Genomic DNA, 22,306 nt, shown 5'->3' with positions numbered 1-22,306 from the left:
TCTGCTCCATTGGCACCTTGGAGTTCATTGTCCCATTCCAGCTCCAGCCCATCAGTCCCACCCTGCTGGTTTTTCTCTCTCCAGCCCACGGTGTTTGTGCTCCTGGGCTGAGGTTTGGATCATTTGTCCTTGGTGCCCAGCTGGAGCAGGAATTGTTTTGTCTCCCTGCTCTGTGCAGAGCTCAGCATCCCCTGATATGGAACCCAGACCCACACACTAAAGCAGCACAGAATCTGAGAAATAGAAAAGCTGAAACTCGAGGCATCAGAAGGACACGGAGCTGTTGGAGACCTCAGAGATGATCAGAGGGATGGTTCAGCTCTGCTGTGAGGCAAAGCTGAGAGAATTGGGATTGTTCATCCTGGAGAGGAGCAGGCCTTGGGGTGACCTAACTGAGGCCTTCCAGTGCCTGAGGGAAGCTCCAAAAAAATATGAAGAGAGACTTTGGACAAGGGCCTGGAGTGTCAGGACAAGGGAACGGCTTCCCAATGGCAGAGGGCAGGGTTAGATGGGATTTTGGGAAGGAATTATTCCTTGTCAGGGTGGGCAGGCTGTGGCACAGGGTGCCCACCCTGGATCCCTGGCAGTGCCCAAGGCCAGGTTGGACACTGGGGCTTGGAACACCTGGGACAGGGGAAGGTGTCCCTGCCATGGCAGGGGTGGCACTGGGTGGGATTTAAGGTCCCTTCCAAACCAAGGAATTCTGTGCTCCTATGACTCTATGATTTAACAGCTTTAGTCACTTGTCCATCTTTACAACAATAGAAGGATGAAGAGCACAAGGTGCCTCTACCAGCAAACTTCATTACCTCTACTGGTGATACAAAGACAGATTAATGGCAGAAAAAGTTAATATATCCCTCTGTATAAACATGAGTGCCACAGTTTTGCAGGATCTTTTCTGCATGGAAGAAAGCCAGACTTCCTCCAGAATTTCTGTGAATAAATCAGTCTATTTCTCTTATAACTCTTTCGTTGTTTTGAGTTTTTCAGTCTCTTATTCTCAGTTTTATAAAAAAAAAAAAAATTGCCAAAGTGGACCCATCCAGCTGTGTGCAAGCCTTGTTTGCCTTTCTATATTTTAGCTCTTAATGTTCTAATCTGTATTCCTGCTGCAGCAGAAATCCAGCGATCCAAGCAGGCTGCAGCAGAGCCTGGCAAAGTATGAGTGTTAATTCCCCAGGGAACTGTCAAATTGAGCTCTGTTGTTGAGGAAGGGCCAGAGATACCATCATTCTCACTGCATAGTTTTTTTTTTAAGTTTCCACTAACTCTACAGCATTCACAGTCATTCCCATGATATTAGTGTTTGATGTATGGAAAAAGAGCCAGGCTTTGAAAGGAATGGGATTAAAGTATCAGGGAAAAAAAAAAAAATCAGTTGCTGTATATTTTGGCTCATGGGGATACAGAAAACTTTCAACATCCTGGCAGTTTTATGGCGTTTATTTTTATATTTTTGCAACATGGAGGTGTTTTTTCAATGATGAAGATATTGTGGGGGGCATTGAACACATTGTCTCTTTTGAGAAGTGTGGGTTTTCTTTATGATTTCCATTCCTCATCAGTATATTAATGAGTAATTTCTACAAATTAATATGGGTTTTGATGAGACAAGATTTTTTTGGACATTTTTCTGTCGTATTTGTAGAGCAGACTTCAACTGACCTTCCAGCATCTCTGCTGTAGATTAGGAAATGGAAGTGGAGACAAGGATGGGTCATGGTACTGTGAAGCTTATGCATGTTTCATTTCATAAATAACTTAAATAGTGCAAAACATCCCAAAAATGTTAGGATTTTATGGGAATATTTAGTGGTTTTAATGCCAGAAATATGAAACTTAAAATGTTATAAAGTATTTTGCACTGTTGTGAGTTTTCCATAATTTCAGTGAGGATTTGTTGCTGTAGGATGGTAACTACATATTTTTCCTACTCAGAATTGTTCTTTTTTCCCCCAAAAAAAAGGCACAGCTGACAGGTGACACTGTTTAAAACCAATTTTTTTTTCTCTAGGGACAATGTCTTTTTGTGTTGCAATAAGACAGGATGATATTTAGACTTTTTCATATTTCACTTCCCCCCAATAATTTTAAACCAATGAAGATGATTTTGTGTGAAGGGAAACAATTTTTCATAGAAGCCTGACAACCACTGGCTTGACAAATAATTACTGAGAACTCCAGACATCCCAGATGTGGCAAGTTAAGGAATGTGTCTGATGTTTTCCAAATAGACTTGTTTGTCTCTGAAAATAAATCATAATAGATTAGGCTAGGAGCACATTTATCAGGAACTTCAAAGCTGAGCCATAACAGTCTTGACCTGTTTGTTTTGTTTTTTTTTTTTTTTCCAGGTGAAGGGCTTGGAATGTCAAGGAGACAAAAAATTCTTTTCTAACCATATATACTTTTGATACTTCAAAATGAACAAACAATAAATTACATCCATAAATAAGTGAATATGTAAATTTTTAGTAATAAACACCTCTGACTTCCACAGGAACTCTTTTGGAAGATGATTAAGAATGTTTAATATACCAAATTATTCCTTTCCACGTTTTGCAATCAGTGCATAGGCATGGAAAATACTCATCAGGAAAACTAAAATTCCTTGCAAAAGTAAATTAATCAAGTGGACACAAAACATTTAGTGTGGCTTTTCTCTCTAATTTGATTTTTCTTCCACTCTTTTATCTTGCATCTGACTCATCATTTCCCAATGACTTTTCCCTCCTCTGCAGCCTAAGGCTGCCCTTCTGCTTTTCTGTTGAAGTTTAGGTTTTCTGTTCAGAGGAGCTGTCTGGAAAGCTGATGCCTCCTTACTTTTGTTTGGATCTTTATGAATTGATTTGTGCAGTGATTAGAAATATTTAAAATTAGTTGTTTCTCTGAGTTTTGCTTTCGAAAACCTGTTTTAAGTATACACAGGACAGTGGAATTCAGATTTCCACATTCCTTACATGCATTGTGCCAAATCACCTCTATATTTGAAATTCCTAAGCATGAGAAAACTCCTTTTTTTCTTTTCTCAGACCCAAACAATTACTACCACAGAAGAAATGAAATGACAACCACTGATAATCTGGATTTTAAGCATCACAACTACAAGGAGATGAGGCAGGTAGGCAAAGAGGCTGGTGTGTGTTGGGTGGTGGATGGGTGAGGCTTTTCAGTCCTGTGGAATCCAAATTCCACAAAAATAAAAATATTATTTTAATTTTAAATTATTAATAAATTCTGTCTGCAATATGTTTTTTAAATATTTTCTCTGTTTTAATCTATTAAATGAAGCAGTCCAATAAAGTCCCAAAGTCCTAATTTGTACATAAATTAACCTGAAATAGGTGACACTATGTGACAGAGGAAGAATTTTCATATAATGTGCCAATCTTTTTCTTCCATATGTATTTGAGTGGTGAATGACACAGTGGTTTCTCCTTCTAGATTTTACTCTGATTTAGACATCAGTTTTTTCATATATTTCAGTGGGTTTGAATAATCAGAATAAACTCTAGAGTCCAATTCCATATTCACAATTGTGAAAATCATCAAAAATTCACCAGAAACACCAGAAAAAAAATTCTGCTTGTATAATTTTAAATCTACCAGCCTTGTTAATCTTGTTCCTTTAACTTCAAACAAGTTCTTGCCTTTGTTATTGTTTTTAATCTTGCTTCATATCACCACAGACACAAGTGTGGGCTATCCTGAAGAAATATTTCTGCCCACTTTCTCTTCAAATATAAAGATAATATGTTTGGACTTGGTGTGTGTGAATCACTTGCTGTGTGCTGGATTTTCAGTGTATTTATACTGCATGAATCACCACTGGGTTTTATTGAGCAATTGTGTACTGAGTCACACGTTTATTTTGGTAGAGATTTCATGGCCTATATTTCTTAGCACAAAGATTAGACGAGTAGGAACGCAATTGGCATAATTACTGTCAAGAACAATAAAATAAAATGTATTTAGGTTGTCATTGCAGGTTGGTCAGGTTAGAAATATCTTGGGGAAAAGAACACAGCTTTAAACCAGAATGTTTTTGCACTCTTCATACAAATGGAAAATCTGTGACTGTAGTTGAGAATTGTGAACTGTGCACTTTCCCAATTTCTTTTTTCTTCTGTGTCAAAATAGTTATTTTTTGTAAAGCTTATTGGATTTTAATCACTGGTGGGCAGAATATGGTGGATTGCATTGCAACAAGTCTTATATTCCCAAAATTATTCTCAAAACTTCAGTGCAAAATGAAATAACTGCCAGAGTCAACTTCTTATTAAAAACAAACAAACAAACAAACAAACAGCCAGCTCAGTTGGCTTCAATTGGAAGAAGGTGTGAGGAGAGAAATTAGTAAACACAGCTCTGAGTCAGTAACATTATTTATACACTAGGGTTTTAGCCTTTAGCTAAAATAGAACTGCTTTTAATGCAATATCTCTACTTGCTGGCAGAGGGAAAAAGAAATTCATATTTCTATTGAAATGTGGCAGCCTGCAAAATAAATGCATTTCTGTGCACTGACACCCTCAGTCACCTTATCTATAGTGCCTCACAGAGTGTGGTTGTTTTAATCACTCTCCATTATTTTAATTATTCTCCATGGCATAATGTTTTAAAAAGGAGATAGCAGAGCTATAAATTCATGAACTAAACATAAAGTTTTTACAACTAAGAGGTAATCAGAGAAGCAATGAAGAGCTTGTGCCACATCCAATTTAGAATGAACCAATTTATTGTGGATCTATTTTGATGCTGCATTGTCTAAATATGTTCTCTTTCTTTCTCTTTTTTTGTTGACAGCTGATGAAAACTGTGAATAAAATGTGCCCAAATATCACAAGAATCTATAATATTGGAAAAAGCAACCAAGGACTGAAGCTGTATGCAGTCGAGATTTCTGACAACCCAGGAGAACACGAAGTTGGTTAGGATTTTAATCTTAACTAAATCTGTTGAAGGGGTGTTGGGATTTGGCTTTTTCCCCCTTCCTCTTTCTCTGTATCTGCACTAATTATCACTGATGGAATTATATTCATGGCAGCAAAGATTTCAAATGTATGTGGGAGGAACCTCAGCACTGTATTTCTAAATTGGGAAGGGGAGGGTGAGCATAACTCGAGGACATTTTGAATGTGGGATCAAATTCTTTAATGATCATTCTTCACAGTAATAAAATAAAAGTGAACTTTAATACCAGGGAATGGATTTTAGTCATGGGATTGATGTAGCTTTGGATAGAAATTTACCTTAATGCATTGCAAGCAGGGACAGGTCAAATCTCCAAATAATTTTTCACTCATGAGGTCTGCAGTTCAATTTCCTACCATGATATAATTCTTCAGCATAGAAAGTAATTCAGTCTTTGGTCCTTCTCACTGTGATAGTGCCTGGGACAGCTGTTGGAATAAAGGAATTTTGTGCTTTGCTCTATCCATGAATACCCTGATAATGTGTTTAGATTGGTTGTTAGGAAAATTCTCTTCTAGCAAATTATTTTTCATGTGACTTTTAGACCATCAAAACTTTTAAAATCTACCTCTAACATGTTGAATATGTGAGTATAATAAGATATGGTTAATCAAATATGGGTTTTAGAGGTTTTACACAGTGGCTTTAGATATCACTACTACATAAGCCTGTTCTAAAATAGCAACAGAAAGCAATTTATTTCCCTCAAGTGACATTTTCGCCACTCATCTGTGCAGCTGAGACATTTCTCCAACACCCCTTAAGTGAAACGCTGCCGATTGACATCGATGCCATTTGATAGAGATTTGAGTTGCTGCTCTGACTACAACTCTGCTCTGTGTTTTTGGGTTTTTTTTCCACAGGGGAGCCAGAATTCCACTACATTGCAGGAGCTCATGGGAATGAAGTGCTTGGACGAGAGCTAATCCTTCTGCTAATGCAGTTCATGTGCCAGGAATACCTGGCTGGGAACCCACGCATTGTGCACCTCATCCAGGACACCAGAATCCACCTGCTGCCCTCAGTGAACCCTGATGGATATGACAAGGCCTACAAAGCGGTAATTAGGATTATGAACACATCAAGAAATTCTTTTCTTCCCAGTAAATGATTCAAAAATGCTTCTCTTGTCTTCATTTTCTTCAAAGATCATGTTTTTATGCGCGATCGAAATTTAAAAATGAAAAGATGGGCGTGTCAAAGTAGACACAAACTATCTTGGGAGAAAGCTGAAAGAAACAGTATTTGATGTGATGTGGGCTAACAGGAAAATGTACATGAAAGGAGGGTCACAAAGGCTGCCAGAACAAACCATCCTGGGGTGTACGGAACCATGGGAACACCATTATGGAAAATGGAAAATCCCTGCAATCTGTTTCTCACGTGAAAATTTGCATTCCTCTGCAGCTGAAATTTAATAGTGTGCCTTTAAGGAGAGCATGATGTGATGGGCATTGTAATAATTCAGTCTGGATGAAGACAGACACCAGGAAAAATTGTAGGGGCCGGTCAAATGCACTGGAAAATCTTCCAGAGCAGTCTGCAGAAAACTGAACAGGAAAGTCAAAATCATAGTCATGGGAGGGAATGTCTGCTGTCTCCATTGAGAGATATATTTTGGCTAACCCCAAGTAAATTTTCATGGGTTTTCCTTCACCTCATTCAAGATTTAATTCAAAATTTTTAAAAAGTGCCAATTATTTAATTCAGTTTATTAAATAATTAATCTTCCATTTCTCTGCGTAGAATTACCTCTGGCACATTCCCAAACATTCTGCAGGGGCTCACATGTTTCTGTATTCTGAATGAACATTAATTTTTTTTTCCTTGCTTTTTCTATTTTATTTTTTTTTTAATCTAAGGGTTCAGAACTGGGGGGCTGGTCTCTGGGACGCTGGACTCAGGATGGCATTGACATCAACAATAACTTCCCTGACTTAAACTCTCTGCTCTGGGAGTCAGAAGATCAGAAGAAGAGTAAAAGAAAAGTTCCAAACCATCACATCCCAATCCCTGACTGGTACCTGTCTGAAAATGCCACTGTGAGTAAGGCCAGGAGAGGGGACACAAAGGCTGGGATATGCTGAGAGAGTGAGATTTACATTTCTCAAGAAATGAATAACCTGGGAGTGAAGTTCCACACCTGATCTAAGTCAGTAGTTCCCTTTATGTCAGTGGAAATAAAAAATGCACCACAAAAACACCATTTTCTCCCAGGATTTAGAGGCAGATCTTGAGGAAGAAACTGTTTCCTAGAGGATTTTCTTTCCCATCAGTAAGAACTTGAAGGACTCAAACCCCAACTTTTATGTAGCAAGGTAGACAAGGAGAAGCACAGCATGACCTCGGCCATGTGGATCAGGCTTCTCCCAAGTTTTGTGGCATAGATGAGCTCTTTGAAAACTCACTCACATATTTGTCCTGGGATTTTATTACTCTTACTTGAAATATATTCTTATCTCAAAAAACACAGCAACATATCTGGTATATGCAAACCCTGTGCTGTGGCTTATGTTAAAGTTATTTACTGGATTGTAGTGCCAGAAATGTAACTTATTTTGGCCTGACCTTTTAAATATAATGGCATCTATTTATAGCAGTTTCACTGTGGCAGTTTTTATTTTACTACTTTAGAATCACACAATCTTGGAATAGTTACAGTTTAAAGGGTCTCTGGAGATCAATCCAAGGCAGGGTCACCTGGAGCAGGTGACACAGGAACACATCCAGGTGGGTTTGGAATGTTTCCAGAGAGGGAGACTCCATGACCTCCCTGTGCAGCTGTTCCAGCGCTCTGCCACCCTCATCCTCCTCTTGAGGATTGTGTTTTAATTTATGACCAATATTTCTACATTTAAAATCCCTTATTTTGGAAACAAAGAGGGAGAGCGATGTCACCATCTGACACCTCTGTCTGTTCCTGCTCTTGGCCTCACTTGACACAGATGTTCCTGCTCCTTACACTGCTGATGTGAAGGTTTTGTTAGCTTTTAAGGGATGTCTGTGACCTCCCAAGGATGGCTGATAAGCACCATAATTTAAAGAAGGCCTTCTCTTTGCCCACATCCCTTCTGCTGGCCCCTCACACCCAGGAACTCCTGAGCTCTCCCTTTGAAACAGCACGATCAGACTTCCAGGCTGAACCAGAGCCGCTGTGACTTTTTCTCCCAGGTGGCGGTGGAGACGCGGGCGATCATCGCCTGGATGGAAAAAATCCCTTTTGTGCTGGGTGGCAACTTGCAGGGGGGAGAGCTGGTGGTGGCCTATCCCTACGACATGGTGAGATCCATGTGGAAAACCCAGGATTACACGCCCACCCCGGACGACCACGTGTTCCGCTGGCTGGCCTATTCCTACGCCTCCACGCACCGCCTGATGACGGATGCCAGGAGGAGAGCCTGCCACACCGAGGACTTCCAGAAGGAGGATGGCACTGTCAACGGAGCCTCGTGGCACACCGTGGCTGGAAGTAAGTGGTAGAAACTCCAATTAGCGTTACCTTGCTAATTAGGGTAAAGCCAGCGCTGCCCGGTGTACGTCGCAGCAGCGGGGGTAGTGAAATGTGTGTTCTAAGAGGAATATTTCCAGATGTCATTACTGTTATTAATACCCGGTGACTACTTCTTTTGCAGCCAATTTTTCCAAAAATGCACATGCAGTATATTAGCTTTAAGAACTCTGTGCACTTAAGACAGTTTATCAGGAAGAAACCAACACAGTCCAAACCCCCACACAAGGTGACAAGAAGAAAACTGCTGCCAAGCACCACAACCAGTGTCAGAGCTGAAGCAGGGGATCCAGGGAATTATTCCAGTGGCTCTCAGATAAGGAAATACTGATTTCAGCCTCCTGCTGACTGAACTAAGCCTCAGATCAGCTCTCACTCACATTCACTGGGAGTTGCAATGAAATGCCATAAAAAGCTACCGTTTGCCTGCTACTCTCCTATTTCTAGAACACCTGGATGTCCATACACTTAATTTTTGCATGAGCTCCACAGGCATTCCTGCTGCCAGGATAAATCACAGCCTGGATCAATCTCCCCACACCCAAGCCTGTCACCCTGTTAAGGAGCCCAGAGAGGAAGCCATGGCCTATGGTGTGGCCAAAAACCTCAATTTCCATGAAAGCCCAATTAGAAGCCCATTTTTAACAGCATTAGGCACGTTTGCCTTTGCTCAAAATCCTCATATGTTTCTAAGTGCATCAGTCAAACAGCATATTCCCTGAAATTAGGAAGTGAGACAGGCATCTGCCACCAGTGGGCTGACAACAGGAGCAGGACTAATGGCAAACAGATGCAGGCCAGTGGCTCTGAAATCCAGGTTTAGCTGAACCTGGCTCATGTTTGGAACTTGCAGGTCCTTCCACTGCATAAACATTTCGGGATTTTGGACATGGCTTTTATGACTTTTATATTGGCCCATGTGGAGTTAGTGCTGGCCAGCCTTTAAAGACTACAGTTGAGAATTAGCTTTTCAAATATTTTTTTTCAGCAGGTTAAAAAGTGTTGAGTGAATTTGAGGGGGAAACCTTGAACTCTTAGGTCTGACAGAACATTCCCATGCATTACATTTCTGTAATTTCTTCAGTACAGAAATGCAATACATTTCTGCAGATTCTAAAGCATTCTCTGAGAGCTAACTTGGCCACTTAATTATCTAATTTATGAATTTAATTTTCATGAGTGCTACAGAAACATCATTAGGAGTCAGTCCAGAAAATATGACATTGGCCTTGTAACTAACAGCTGTCACAATGAGTTCCATTAAGTAAAGATGGACAATATAGATGCTGAATGTTACCCTGATTTCTTAGGACCAATTACATTTTGGATTTGTTTCATCTGATTTCTTTATTTCTTGATGATGTTGTAATTATGATTTATGTCCTGCTCTGTTACATTATGGTAAGACCTCCAAAAAAGTGCTTGCAGACGCTCTCCCACCCATCCTTTTGTGTGAGTGGCATCCCCTCAGTGTACCATGCCTTGAAACTGCCTGTCCCCTCTCTCCTCATCCATCTGCTTCCTTGCAGTGGTCCTGCACAGAAACTTCTCACTGCTTATGCCATGGGAAAATTTAAATGGGATTTTTCTAATTTCATGTCAGTCCCTAGAGAAGCATGTGCACCACAGATACCCAGCACCTCCTCATGCCTTTAAAACCCAGCCATGATATTTCCTGCACATTATTTTGACTGCAGTAAATGCAAGTTCTTCAGCAATTTTACATATAAAATTTCTGCACTGGATGAACTGCACAGAGGGAAAAAAGGGATTGGTTTAATTTTATATCCTGTGTTTTGGAGGCTGGATTTGCATGTTCAGGCACTCAAAAGAGTCACTCTTGGCAGCACAAAGCCATTTTCTTAAATACATGTATTAAAACTGAGCAATTAGTGTGTATGGCAAAACATTTCACAGCAGATTAATCAGAATGTTATACAGTATGTGAGGGGAAAATAATTGTGGCTGTTTCTCAAGTGGAGGGGAAGCACATTTATGTAGAGTAGCATATGCCACTGGCTGATGTTTAGGTTTTCCCCATCAACAAAAGTGAAAAGTTTAACATCTGTATTATATAATCCTCCTGCTCTGCTTCCAGAAGGCACTGAGGGCTCATTAAATACTTGACTACTGCTCTGTGCTAATTGAACAGGAACAGGGATTTTGGGTTAACTCTTCTTGGTAAGAAGCACTCAGTGAATCCAACTCCTGCTGATATTTGCTATTTAAAACATAACAATTAATGATCATTAACAAACATATTTTAAAATATTTTCTTATTAGAAATGCAGGTGGAACAAGAAATGAAGCTCACAGAATTTCTTCCTTTAGTGTTCATGTTCTGTATCTCGTTATCTGTGTGAGAGTGGAGAACTAATAGGGAGGAAAAATAATGGTGAGAAAGAGGAGGAGAAGCCTGGAGAATGGAAATGTTTGAGCTCTGTATGTAAAGACAGCCTTCCTTAGTGCCACAGACCTTTGCAAAGGTTATAGTGGCCTCTGTAATGCAGAATTAAACTGCAGCTCCTCAGAGAGTGGAGGCACTGAGGTTCCTGGGGCTTGATCAGGACATATTTCTGATGGAAATCCCAATTGCAGAGCAACAGTGCAGATCCCAGTATTCTGCAGCACTGTGATAGGGAGAAAAGAGACCCTCTCATTTCTTACAAACTACAGACACCATATGTAACATAAAATATTTTAAAAAAATTACTGCTTTGATTTTTCTGGCTTTTCTATCTGCTAGATTACTCAGGGAGGAAAACAGACTGAGGAACTATTTCACCAACTGCTCTGATAAATCTCTTTTACATAACAACATTGCTCTGTGTCCTGGCATTCAGGGTTCTGTCAAATGGGAATTCTGTGAATTGGTTAAACAGCTGCACCTCCCTGACACCCAACACAGACAATTCCCTTTCCAGCCAGGGCACTCATAAGGGAGAGCTGCTCCATGGGCAATGTCCAGGATTAGGAATGCTTAGTGCTTTCTTAAAAAAGCACAATTTTTTCTTGTAGAGAGAGACCTTTCTGCTGGTTGTGTCCCCATCTTCTACATCAATAGAATCCCAGAAGGGTTTGGGTTGGAAGGGACCTTAAAGCTCATTGAGTTCCACCCCTATCTGGAGCAACTTTTCACCATCCCAGATTGCTACAAGCCCTGTCGTCTGGTTTTGAAAGCCAGGTGTCTGCTAAGGAAGGCAGGAGCCTCCCTTAAATGGAAAATGTAAACTCCCTCCTTCTGAACTGTTATGATTTTGAAATTAAGGGGAATAGGAATAACAGTTCTTTAGTAGGGAAGAAAATAAAAATAAAATAAAAAATGCAGTAATACAAAACAACCTTGACAGAGTCAGAAATGCCCTGTCCCCTGTGGGTCAGGGAGGTGGCTCAGTCCCATCCCAGGGGGGCTCAGCCTCCTGCAGTGCCAGCTGTGCTTCTGCTGGAGCAGGATCCTGCACAAGAGGGGAGTTTTCCTCTGGAGCTCCAGGGCTGGGGGAGATGGGCCTGGGCTCCTCTGGGAATGCAGGGGGAAGGAAGCTGCTCCTCTGGGAATGCAGGGGGAAGGAAGCTGCTCCTCTGGGAATGCAGGGGGAAGGAAGCTGCTCCTCTGGGAATGCAGGGGGAAGAAAGCTGCTCCTCTGGGAATGCAGGGGGAAGGAAGCTGCTCCTCTGGGAATGCAGGGGGCAAAGGCTGCTGTGCTGTTCCCAGGTCAGATTGGATCCAGGTAGGAATGCTTGACTCCTCCCCTGGGTGGAGAATCTCCCCATGGATGATGGAATTTTCTCAGCCATGCATGGACACTCACTGGCCATGAACAGAAGATAATTAATAATTAATGGACCATGAACAGGAGATATCTCCTGGACGGAGGATTTGCTGTGGAAGAGATAAAGAAAACTGCCCAAAGAACAGAGAGAACTGCCCCAGCTCTGGCAGATGGGAACAGAACACACTCCCCTTGCCCCAGCCACATTTTCCAATCCAGGACACCTGCCCAACCTAGCCTTGAGCACTCTGGTTCTTTGTTACAGAACATTTGGCATTTCTAAAACCTTTTTGCCCTTCCAAATCTGTGGGCTAAGCCAGCTGGATGAATACCCAACTTGTGTTTATAGAAGTTCCATTAATTTGCATAAAAACTGAGATCTGATCAATAGATTAAAAAGGCCATGAAGTTGTTCCCTTTTTCTCCAATACTGACAGGCATCAATGACTTCAGCTACCTGCACACAAACTGCTTTGAGCTCTCCATCTATGTTGGCTGTGACAAATATCCCCACGAGAGCGAGCTGCCAGAGGAGTGGGAAAACAACCGCGAGTCCCTGATTGTTTTTATGGAACAGGTATTCACTTGGTATTTTTTGTTTGGATTTAGATTTTCATTAGATTTTATTTAAATTTTTTATTTATTTAAATTTAAATATTTAAATTTACAGTTTTGTAAGTTGTGAGTTTTAGAGTATTTTATTGATCAACTAAAAAATGGAGTTGTATTTTTTTAAGATTTTTAAAGTATAAATTTTCAAATTAAGAAATGATACTTACATTATTTTTATTTTTAACTCAATTACTTGGGTTTTGTAATGTGGACTTTTTTATTTAATGATATAATACTACTTAAATTTATGAAGAAGAAGGTGAAGAAGAAGGTAAAGAAGAAGGATTCATTTCTGGTTTAAAACTTTTTTTATTTTATACATATTATTATAGTCTAAAACTTTAAGTTTTCTATTATGTGATATCATACACTTTTATTTAAACTACATACTTACAATTTTAATTTTATTATTCAATTTTTGAAATTTTTTAATAGTTTTAGGTTAAATGTAGTGGTTTCTGGGGGTCAGTGCCTGATAGTCCAAAGTCTAAATTTCTTAGCAACTAGGGTTCCAACACCTATTGGTTTTTTTGTATGACTAATTATGTGATTAGTTTTGATAGACACTGCACTTCAGCCAGGCTGGTTTGACTTCAGGGAATAAAGTAATGAAGCTTCTGAAAATTTGATGTGGATGCTGAGGTTGCCAGAAAGGGCTGCTAGAAAAAGACCCTGATATTGTGTCTGTTGCTTCATCTGTTTTTTGTACTTGTATCTTGAATTCGATGCCTTGGGAATCCTATCAAAATTCCCAAACTGATTCACAAGTTAATGCCTGAAGGGCTGCTACAAGGTTAATAATGATATTCCACAATGCTGTGAGCCATAAAGTAGGAATATAAAATTAGAATTCACTTATGGAAAAAGATTCATTGTAAGTTCTTAGGAATACTACTGTTCTTTGCTGTGCAATATTTACTTGCTTCTTTTATTCTTTTCTCAGGTCCATCGTGGCATCAAAGGCATTGTGAAAGATGTGCATGGAAAGGGAATCCCAAATGCTGTTATTTCAGTGGAAGGTGTTAACCACGACATTCGCACAGGTAAAAAAAACACACAATAAAAATGCAAAACATCAGTGCAAAAGAACAGATTTGTGGTTTAAAAAAAACCCCACTGAACCATGTTCCTAAGTACCACATCCACATGTGTTTTGAATGCTAATTTTATGTATTTTTATCTCTTTATGGGTGTTTTGTGTTCTTCATTTGCTGCCACTTCCGTGTGCTTTGCCACTGAGGTACAGAGTGGCAGATTTGGACACATAAACTGATTTCAGGCCATGGAATACCATAGAGCTTTGTGACTTCCAAATCTTTAATGTTTGCCACAAGAGGTGATCTGAACCAACATTGAATCTTGGAATATCTAACTTAGTTTATTATTAATTTAGTGCCTACTGTGTCTCCAATTGTAAAAGAAAGCATTGAATGACAGATACTTAATTAAGCAATAATGATTCTGCCTTAAATATTTCAAAATGGGACCACTGGGAAACGACAGTGGGAATTAAAGTAATCAGCTGTTTTTTCTTGTCTTGGAAGCCTCAGCAGTGCTGAAAGTCTGCCATAAAGTGTGGGTTGTATTGCTCTGTTAACAAAATTAATGTATTGCTCTGAGTTAATGCAATATGTGATTAATCTCCAGCTCTCTGTGCTCTGGATTGTCATATGAAAAAAAAATTAAAGTGCAATAAATGTGCAAGATCCCAAAATCCACCTTGTAACACTCAGGGAATCTTGCAGCTATTTACATCTTGACTTATTGCTGAGCCTCTATGGCTCAAGGCCATGTGCACTTGTTAGTAAAAATAAAATTACTTATTTCATTCCCTTTAATTTTTCTTTTTAATGAGACGTTTAAGCTCACACTCTGGAATCACTGTGGAGATGGGAACATAAAATTCTATCTTGTTTCATATTATCCAGATAACAATACACGTCTCATTAGTCCCTGAAACTAGAGGATTTATGCTGGAGCCAAAAAGCTAAAATGACATGTATAACTCCAGAGAAAGAAGGCAAATTGTCAGCAGTCTTCTTTCATTTATACCTTTTAAAATGAAAAATATGCCCATTTAAACCTCTGAGTTGCCTTGATATAAAAATAGGCCAGGCAGGAGAATTATGGCCAGTATCTCTATTCACAAAAGTTTTGTTTCAAGTGAGCTGAGCTCTGCTGTTTCACTGCTGCATTAACGTGGTCAGCTGCCCCGTAGAGCCAGACACAAGTTGCCTGTAAAAGCCCTGTAATAACATTTAAAGATTTGAGAAAATTCCTTTGCCTCTTCCTGTGAGCTGAAATAAAAGCAGCTTGGTTTGGCTTTCTCCTGGATACAATATCCCTGATGGAAGGAGAGGGATGCTGGCATTCAGCTGACACCATTAATGGGCTAATTGAAGGCATCGATTACAAGAGCAAAGCTTCTTGTGAGGAATTATTCCAGCATTTTCCCTCAATGCAGATGTAACTGTTGATTAAGTCTGAGCGATTCCACGTTGTTACAGTCAGATTTGGGCTGGACTCTGTGAGAAAACCTCTGGAAAAAGAGTTCAGTTGGGTGAACAAATACACCTTTCCCCCTCCATGGTGCCAAGGCAGATTTGGGGGTTGCTTCCTGTAATTTGGGAAATGATAAAGTAAATATTGATGGAGAAATGTGCAGTTTCTTCCTGGTGAAACACTTCTGTGTCACAGCCAGACTTCAAAGACAGATGCTTCTGTGTGGTTTTTGAACCAAAGTGTAATTAATTTAATTTCACACAGTGTCCAGAGAAATTTTTATTAATATCTTGGTAAGCTTGCAGTGATTTCAGTATACTTTATGTACCAAAACCAAAGGATTTTGAAGTAGCATTTAGTAATATTTAATATATTAAATATATTTATATAGTAAATATTTATTTAATTAGTCCAAGCTAAGCATAATTCTGGTATTACAACTCTGCAGCCTCACTCCTGGCTGCCTAGTCCACACAGAAAAGTTGAGTTTAAGTTTTTACGTGCTTTGAGTATGACCACTATGGCCAGGTTTCCTGGAGAGTCTTTTGTTGGCAAAAAAGCATTAGAAAGATTTTTATAATCTATTTAAATCAGATCAGTTTGGTACTTTTAAATGTAAAAGTTGCTTTTGCACTTTTACAATTACTTAATTGTAACTAAGGCCTGTCCTATCAGGCTCAAAGGACATTTCTCTTAATTGTAAAATTTATGGAGTAGTCTGACATATTACATTCATAGGAATGCTATCTTTGTCCTGTAATGCATTGTTATTTTATCTAAGCAGACATGACAATCCTCTTCCAGCCCCAATAGGTGGGTATGGATGCAGTCTGCCTCCAGCCTGCTCCCACTGGAACCTATTATTTCAGCAAACCTATTATTTACTAAATTTATCCATGTTTTAATTGTGTTTCTTTTTTGCCATCTGTTCTGAAATATTTTTTTTAACTGGATTTAATCTGATTTTCAAAAAAAACCCAACCTTTTAGCCTGGTATTAAATTCTGGGCACTGACAGCTGACAGAAATACTCCTGTCTGTTTGATTCTAAGTGGAAAGCAGGGAAAGTGCATCCTGCTAAAGGCTTAATACCCAGCTTTGCAACAAATTCCCAGTGAGGTGTGAATGTGTAGGTTTATTCCTGGCCCTGTGTGGGGTTGTGATGAAGTGACTGTTAAATGTGTCAGAAAAATGTGGGTCAGGTTTGCAGTCCTGGGGCTAAAGGCAGGCTGGGAGCAGGGATGTGATCACAGCCACACACGGGGGGATGCAGAGCTCTCTGCCTGCCCCGTGCCACTGCCAGAGCATTTACAGCTAAAAATGAGCCCTGGGGGATAAATAGGAGGAATTTGGGCAGATTTGTGGTTTGGTTTTTTGTTTAGCTTCCAACAGTCTCAGTGGTGAGGGAGAACTAAATAAAGAGCCTCTCTTAGAGCCTTTCCTAAAAACACCCGACTCATGAGGAGCAGAAAATCTGGGCCTTGTTATCACCCCAAATGTGGTCAAATTGACTTAAAAACCCCCTGATCATATTGAGATCTAAGAATGGACCTGATCAGGTACAATTCTGGCATACTCTGAGGCTGCTCTATCAGGGTATAGTCAATATTGCTATTTGTTAACACTGGCTGTTTGCAAACAGATTTTTTATTTTACCAAACTCTAAATTAAAATGGTTTTTCTTTTAACAGTCTGACCAGCCTGACACTTCTCCAAATATAATATTTTTATGCAAATCATCTTCAGTTTTTGCTACTCACTGCCAGTGAGCCCAGGCTGGTGTTAGTAAGGCTGTCAGGTCTCATCAGTGCTAAAAAACCCCAACCCCTCCTCATGCAGAATATGTTCCATTTCTATTTTTACATGGAATTGCATATTTGAATTTGTACTTTCATTCACAGGGAGTTTCTCCAGGACAGAGTGCAAAACTAATTTTAGGTAATAGTTTTTCCCCTTTTTCAATTTAGAGCTAAGAATACTCAGTGGTTAAAATCATATTTAAAAGAAGCCTAAAACGATCCTGTTGCCCATATGGGTACATAAAATGGGTATATCTCAGAAGAAAACCAAAACTCCTGATTCAATGAGGTGTTAAAATACATTTTTATGAGTAGGTTAGTTGATTGCAAGAGCTTGGTTTGTGCATCTACATTTAACCAGGTAGTTAAACATCCTGGTGAATTTACTTTGTAGGAAAATCAGTGTAATAAACCCCAATGTAAGGCTTAATAGAAAGGAGTATTTTTTTACACCTCAAAGTGAGTTCATGTTATGTATTCGCACACTTTTCCTAACAAATAGCACCAAAATCCATGTCCTGGCAGTCTGATCAGGGTTCTGTGATGTGGATATTTCACTGGGGCTCCTCTGGATCCCTCAATTAGGATTCGTTTGGGAAAGGTCTTTTCAACCCCATGGGAATCACCAGATTTTGCCTCAGGCCTTTCCAATTGTCAAAAACCTACAGCTGGTTTGCTTTTTGTATCATTTGGAAAATATTGTTGAGGTGTGTTTTTCTCTAGGGTTTGCAGGAGAAGGAGATGTTGCCCTGATTTTTAGAAGTGTTAAGTTTTCTTTTATAATTCTTTTGAAAGTGTTAAAGTTCTCATAAAACTTCTTTAGCCTTCTGATAATGTTTACATATTTGAGAGTCAGAGTTTCTACACAATTTCATGTAAAAATGGAATAGTTTACATAGTTCTCTGTGGGTGGAGAGAAATGATTGATTGATCTTTGGACCAGTGTGGTTGGAGAGGTGGTAATTCCACCTTCCAATCCACGGTCACCTTTGGAATTCTATAAATATCAGAAGTTTGAATAAAATCCCCTTTTTTTCCTTTGAACTTACCAAGCTTTTGTGTATTCATTTCCTGTCCAATAGTGACAAGGAGGGGTATTTGTTGTGGGGGCAGCCCCTTGGACACCCTCCTGGTGTGAGGATGGAGGGTTTTACCTGTGGTGTCATCTTACCCATGGCCAAGGACTTCTCCTGGGGCTGGTGCAGGGCTGGGAGTTGGACTCGATGGTCCTTGTGGGCTCCTTCCTGTGTGATCCTGTGTCCTCATCTAATGCACTCAAGTTGCTCCAGGAAAGGTTTGGATGCAAATTTCTTCATGGGAAGGGTTTTAAAGAACTGGAGCAGGCTGCCCAGGGATGTGGTGGAGTTCCCATCTTTGGAAGTGTTCAAACAATCTGTTGTCATGGCACATGAGGACATGTGGTCACCGTGATGGCGATGGCTGACGGTTGGGCTTGATGATCTTAGAGATGTTCTCCAACCTCAGCGATTCTGTGACTTTCTAAACATCACTCTCCTCAAGGAGAAAGGACCAAAATCCTGAAAACCATCTCTGTTTCCCCCACCAGGAGCCGACGGGGATTACTGGCGTCTCCTCAACCCGGGCGAGTACGTGGTGGGCGTCAAGGCCGAGGGCTACACCACCGCCACCAAGACCTGTGAGGTGGGCTACGACATGGGGGCCACCCAGTGCGACTTCACCATCTCCAAGACCAACCTGGCGAGGATCAAGGAGATCATGAGGAAGTTTGGGAAGCAGCCCCTCGGGCTGTCGGCGCGCCGGCTGCGGCAGCGGGCGCGGCGGTGGCAGCGGCGATAGAGCTCGGCGCCGGCTCTGCTTCTCTCAGCCTGGCTGTAGTCGTAGTGAGAGTTACATAGCCCATCTCTTCATGCCTTTTTCTCTGCACGAGGCCTTTCTGTTTGTGGAGCTGGATGGATGCTCGGGGGGTTCTCATTTGTGGTGGGAAAAGAATCGGAAATGAAGTTCAAGTCGAAGCAAAAGGAGCTCCCGGTTGAGGGGAGAGACAGGGAGAATGGAGGAAGGTGTTTTGAGTCGAGCTGGAATGAAATGGTGTTGCTTTGTTGGGTTGTTCAATCCTTTGTCAATCTGTTTTCTTTAAAAATTGAAGAGAGAGGATAAAAAACAACAGCAACAAAAAAGAGATACTTATAAAGGAGAAGTGTTCTGAATGAAAAATTAAAAGACGTATCTAAAGTATGAAATTGGTATATTTTTGCAACTCAGAACAGTTTTGACACTTTATATTCTATTCTCATATGGGAGGAAAAGCTGAGGGGTGACAACTTTTGTTTAATGTGATTAAAACTTGTGTCAAAATTTCTCTCTTTCTCTGAAAGTTCCCCTTTTGATAAGCACTATATTTCAGGAAAAATGCCTGCAGCGAATAACCCACCTTTGCTTTCCTGCTTGGGTTGTTTAGATTTAAGGATGCTTTGTGCTGCCAGAGTTTAATGCCAGGAGTGTTTTCTTGTCTGGCTTTTTAAGGCTGCAATTTTGCTCCATGAACTAAACCTGACCAAAAGCTTTTGGGATCAGGAGCACTCCAGCACTGTGGTGTGGCAGTTCTTCCCTGATGTGGGAGAAGGACCTGGACAAAGCTGTTCCTGAGGATACAGCCAGGTGTGTCATGTATGAGAGGAGAGGCTTAGCCACTGAGAGGTGCTGAATTCACAAATCCTCTGATACCATCTCTTTTCTTGATTTTTGGCCTGACTTGAAGTGCCTTTTGTGCTCCTGCACTTCTCATGCCACTGTCTTCTGTGACATGCAAGGGGTTCTGGGTTCCTCTGCAAGCCGGCTCCTCTTGCTGCTGCTTTTCTGGCCTTATGCCTCTTTGGGAGCAGGAGTTGTGCTTTTTTGTTGGTTTTTGAGTAGTAAAATTGTACAGCAGGACGGGATTGTGGTTCAGGAAAGATGCAGAGCACATCTAGGAAAGAACCAACACTGGGCAAAGTGCCTGATGAAAATACGACTTTGCTCCATCAGCTTTAATGTTATGACCTAAATTATACCTAAAAAAAAAAAGGAGACAGCTGCATTATTTTAGCCAGTCTGTGGCTAAATAAACATCTCTTAACATGCTTGGTAGAAGACTGCAGCTTACTCTTCCAAATACAATTCTGTTTAAACAGAAAATTTTGATTTCTATTTACGGTTTTTGCCAGTTTGATAGGATTCTTGGAAAAGACGTTCAGCAAAATGTCATTGAAACTGAGGAAAAAATAAAGCATGAGCAGAAAAGTTACTGTAAAAACACCATGTGCCATCTGTATTAATTATTTTTTATTGTCAAGGAATGAAGGAAACACATAAAAGGTGAAAGACTGCAGAATGAAAAACATAATCTAGAGCCCTTGCATGGTAAATAATCATATTCCTAATTTTTTTAGGCAATTTCAGCCCTTCCTTGTTCTGCAGATACCACTAAATAACAGCAAAGGTTCCAATAAAACAGAAAAGTGCACTTTTAATTCTCTGTGACTGAAATTATGGAACACCTCCAAGTCAGTATCATTTCAATTAAGTAACAGAAGTAAACAACTCATCCAATCATTCCATCATGTGGAATTATATTTTACTAATTTCACCCTCTTTGCACCCTTACAGCATCCTGTATGCCATATATTTCTGTATAGCAAATGTAACTGCAGTTTGTAAAGAAGGATATTTTTTTCTTGAGAGGTGGGAAGGAATTAATGATGTCTTTGTGCAGGTAACAAAGTGAAATCATTTTGGAATATAGAGTAATGACAGCAGAAAATTTGTTTGCAGTTAAATTTGATGTGCTCACTGGCAGATGTAGATTTTATGACCATCATGATGATCAAGAGCACACAAGATTTTTTTGGGTTAAGAATGGAGTTTTTTGGGTGGATCCTCTCTTGAGTCCCACAAAGGCAATTTGTAGGTGGTTGGAATGCACTGGCAAAAGTGGAACAAAATAGCCAAATTTAAATGGGATTGAAGGTGGAAACCACTGCTTTAGTCCTGGCAGGTGAGGTCTTTCTACCTTGAGATAATGATGTGAGAGTTTTACTTTACAAACCTTGAGGTTCCTGTGCTTTGTTCTCAGAACTGAGGTTCTTTGTTCTCAGAATTGAGGTTTCCCATGAGAAATTATTTTCCATTTGATAACAAGAAATGGATTTGGTGGGGAATTCCTGGACATCTGTTGGCTAAGACTGGATGGACTGTGATTGCTGGAGGCCTCAGGTGCTGGGGACAGTGGCCTTGGTGTTCTTTCCTGGCTGTCACTAGTGCTTACACGAGTTTGGGCACAGCAGAACTGGGACTAATGCAGGTGACCTTACTCCATTTTAGTCCAGGCATTCCTAAATAAATAGCCTAATAGCTGTCAAGTGGACTTGTCTGTGCAATTATTTTCTGATTGTCCAGCACTGGAAAACACTCAGGCTCCAAGGAATTTTACCAGGAATATCAAATGTGTGAATATCTTGTGTTGTTTATGCCTTCCCTGGATGTAATGATGGCAAACTGATGTGTGCCCTATTTCCTGCTGTAGTTATGCATTTGGGAGTTAAAATGTTCCTTTCCTTTGAAATACATAGCACCATTATTTAACCTTCAGACACAACCAAACCACAAACCAGTAAATCTGGATACCAATGTTTTTTGTTTAGCTGCCTTTTCCACCTCTTTAGAACAGGTAATTTTTTCTAAAGTCTGCTCTTTAAATCTCTTTTCTTTTTAGTGTCGTAGGAAAACAGACAACCCTGCAGAGATGCCAAGAAATAAAACTTGAGGGTGGATTCAGCCCTTTTGTAATTAAAGATCCATTTGAACAGCTTATAGCAGTTCTCTTATGTGAGAACTTTGCTAAATCATGATCATGCCCAATATAAAAGAGACAAATACATTCCCTTCCAAGTAATAAGAAATTCAGCTGCACAACCTCACCCACACAGGAAAGGTTGCACAAATGAAAGGTTAAAACAGGAGATTCTCCACTCTGCTTGATAATACCAACCATCAGTCATCTGCTCCCATGCAGAGCCCTGACAATCATAAAACACAGTGGGAGCTGCCTGGCTTCTCCTTAACTATCCCTGTCAGGTTATCCAGCTGCTCATTTTTATTGGTTTCATTATCGTCTGGGTT

At 40.1% G+C, this 22,306-nt stretch overlaps 1 protein-coding gene across 1 annotated transcript in view; it reads left to right on the top strand.

Moving 5' to 3' along the window:
• The window catches only part of CPXM2 (carboxypeptidase X, M14 family member 2), a 71,388-nt gene extending 49,842 nt beyond the window's left edge, over nucleotides 1–21,546 (top strand). The window contains exons 6-13 of the mRNA XM_031505292.3: nucleotides 3,036–3,124; nucleotides 4,810–4,933; nucleotides 5,841–6,037; nucleotides 6,840–7,019; nucleotides 8,149–8,446; nucleotides 12,693–12,832; nucleotides 13,811–13,910; nucleotides 18,735–21,546. Of these exons, the coding sequence (XP_031361152.1) occupies nucleotides 3,036–3,124; nucleotides 4,810–4,933; nucleotides 5,841–6,037; nucleotides 6,840–7,019; nucleotides 8,149–8,446; nucleotides 12,693–12,832; nucleotides 13,811–13,910; nucleotides 18,735–18,985 (1,379 nt within the window). The 3' untranslated portion in view covers nucleotides 18,986–21,546. The remainder of the gene's footprint in view (nucleotides 1–3,035; nucleotides 3,125–4,809; nucleotides 4,934–5,840; nucleotides 6,038–6,839; nucleotides 7,020–8,148; nucleotides 8,447–12,692; nucleotides 12,833–13,810; nucleotides 13,911–18,734) is intronic.
• The last annotated feature ends 760 nt before the right edge of the window (nucleotides 21,547–22,306 follow it).

This window comes from Lonchura striata, chromosome 6 (genome assembly GCF_050655825.1).
Source record: "Lonchura striata isolate lonStrDom1 chromosome 6, ASM5065582v1, whole genome shotgun sequence".
Lineage (NCBI taxonomy): Eukaryota > Metazoa > Chordata > Aves > Passeriformes > Estrildidae > Lonchura > Lonchura striata.
This window is presented reverse-complemented; position numbering and strand designations above follow the sequence as displayed.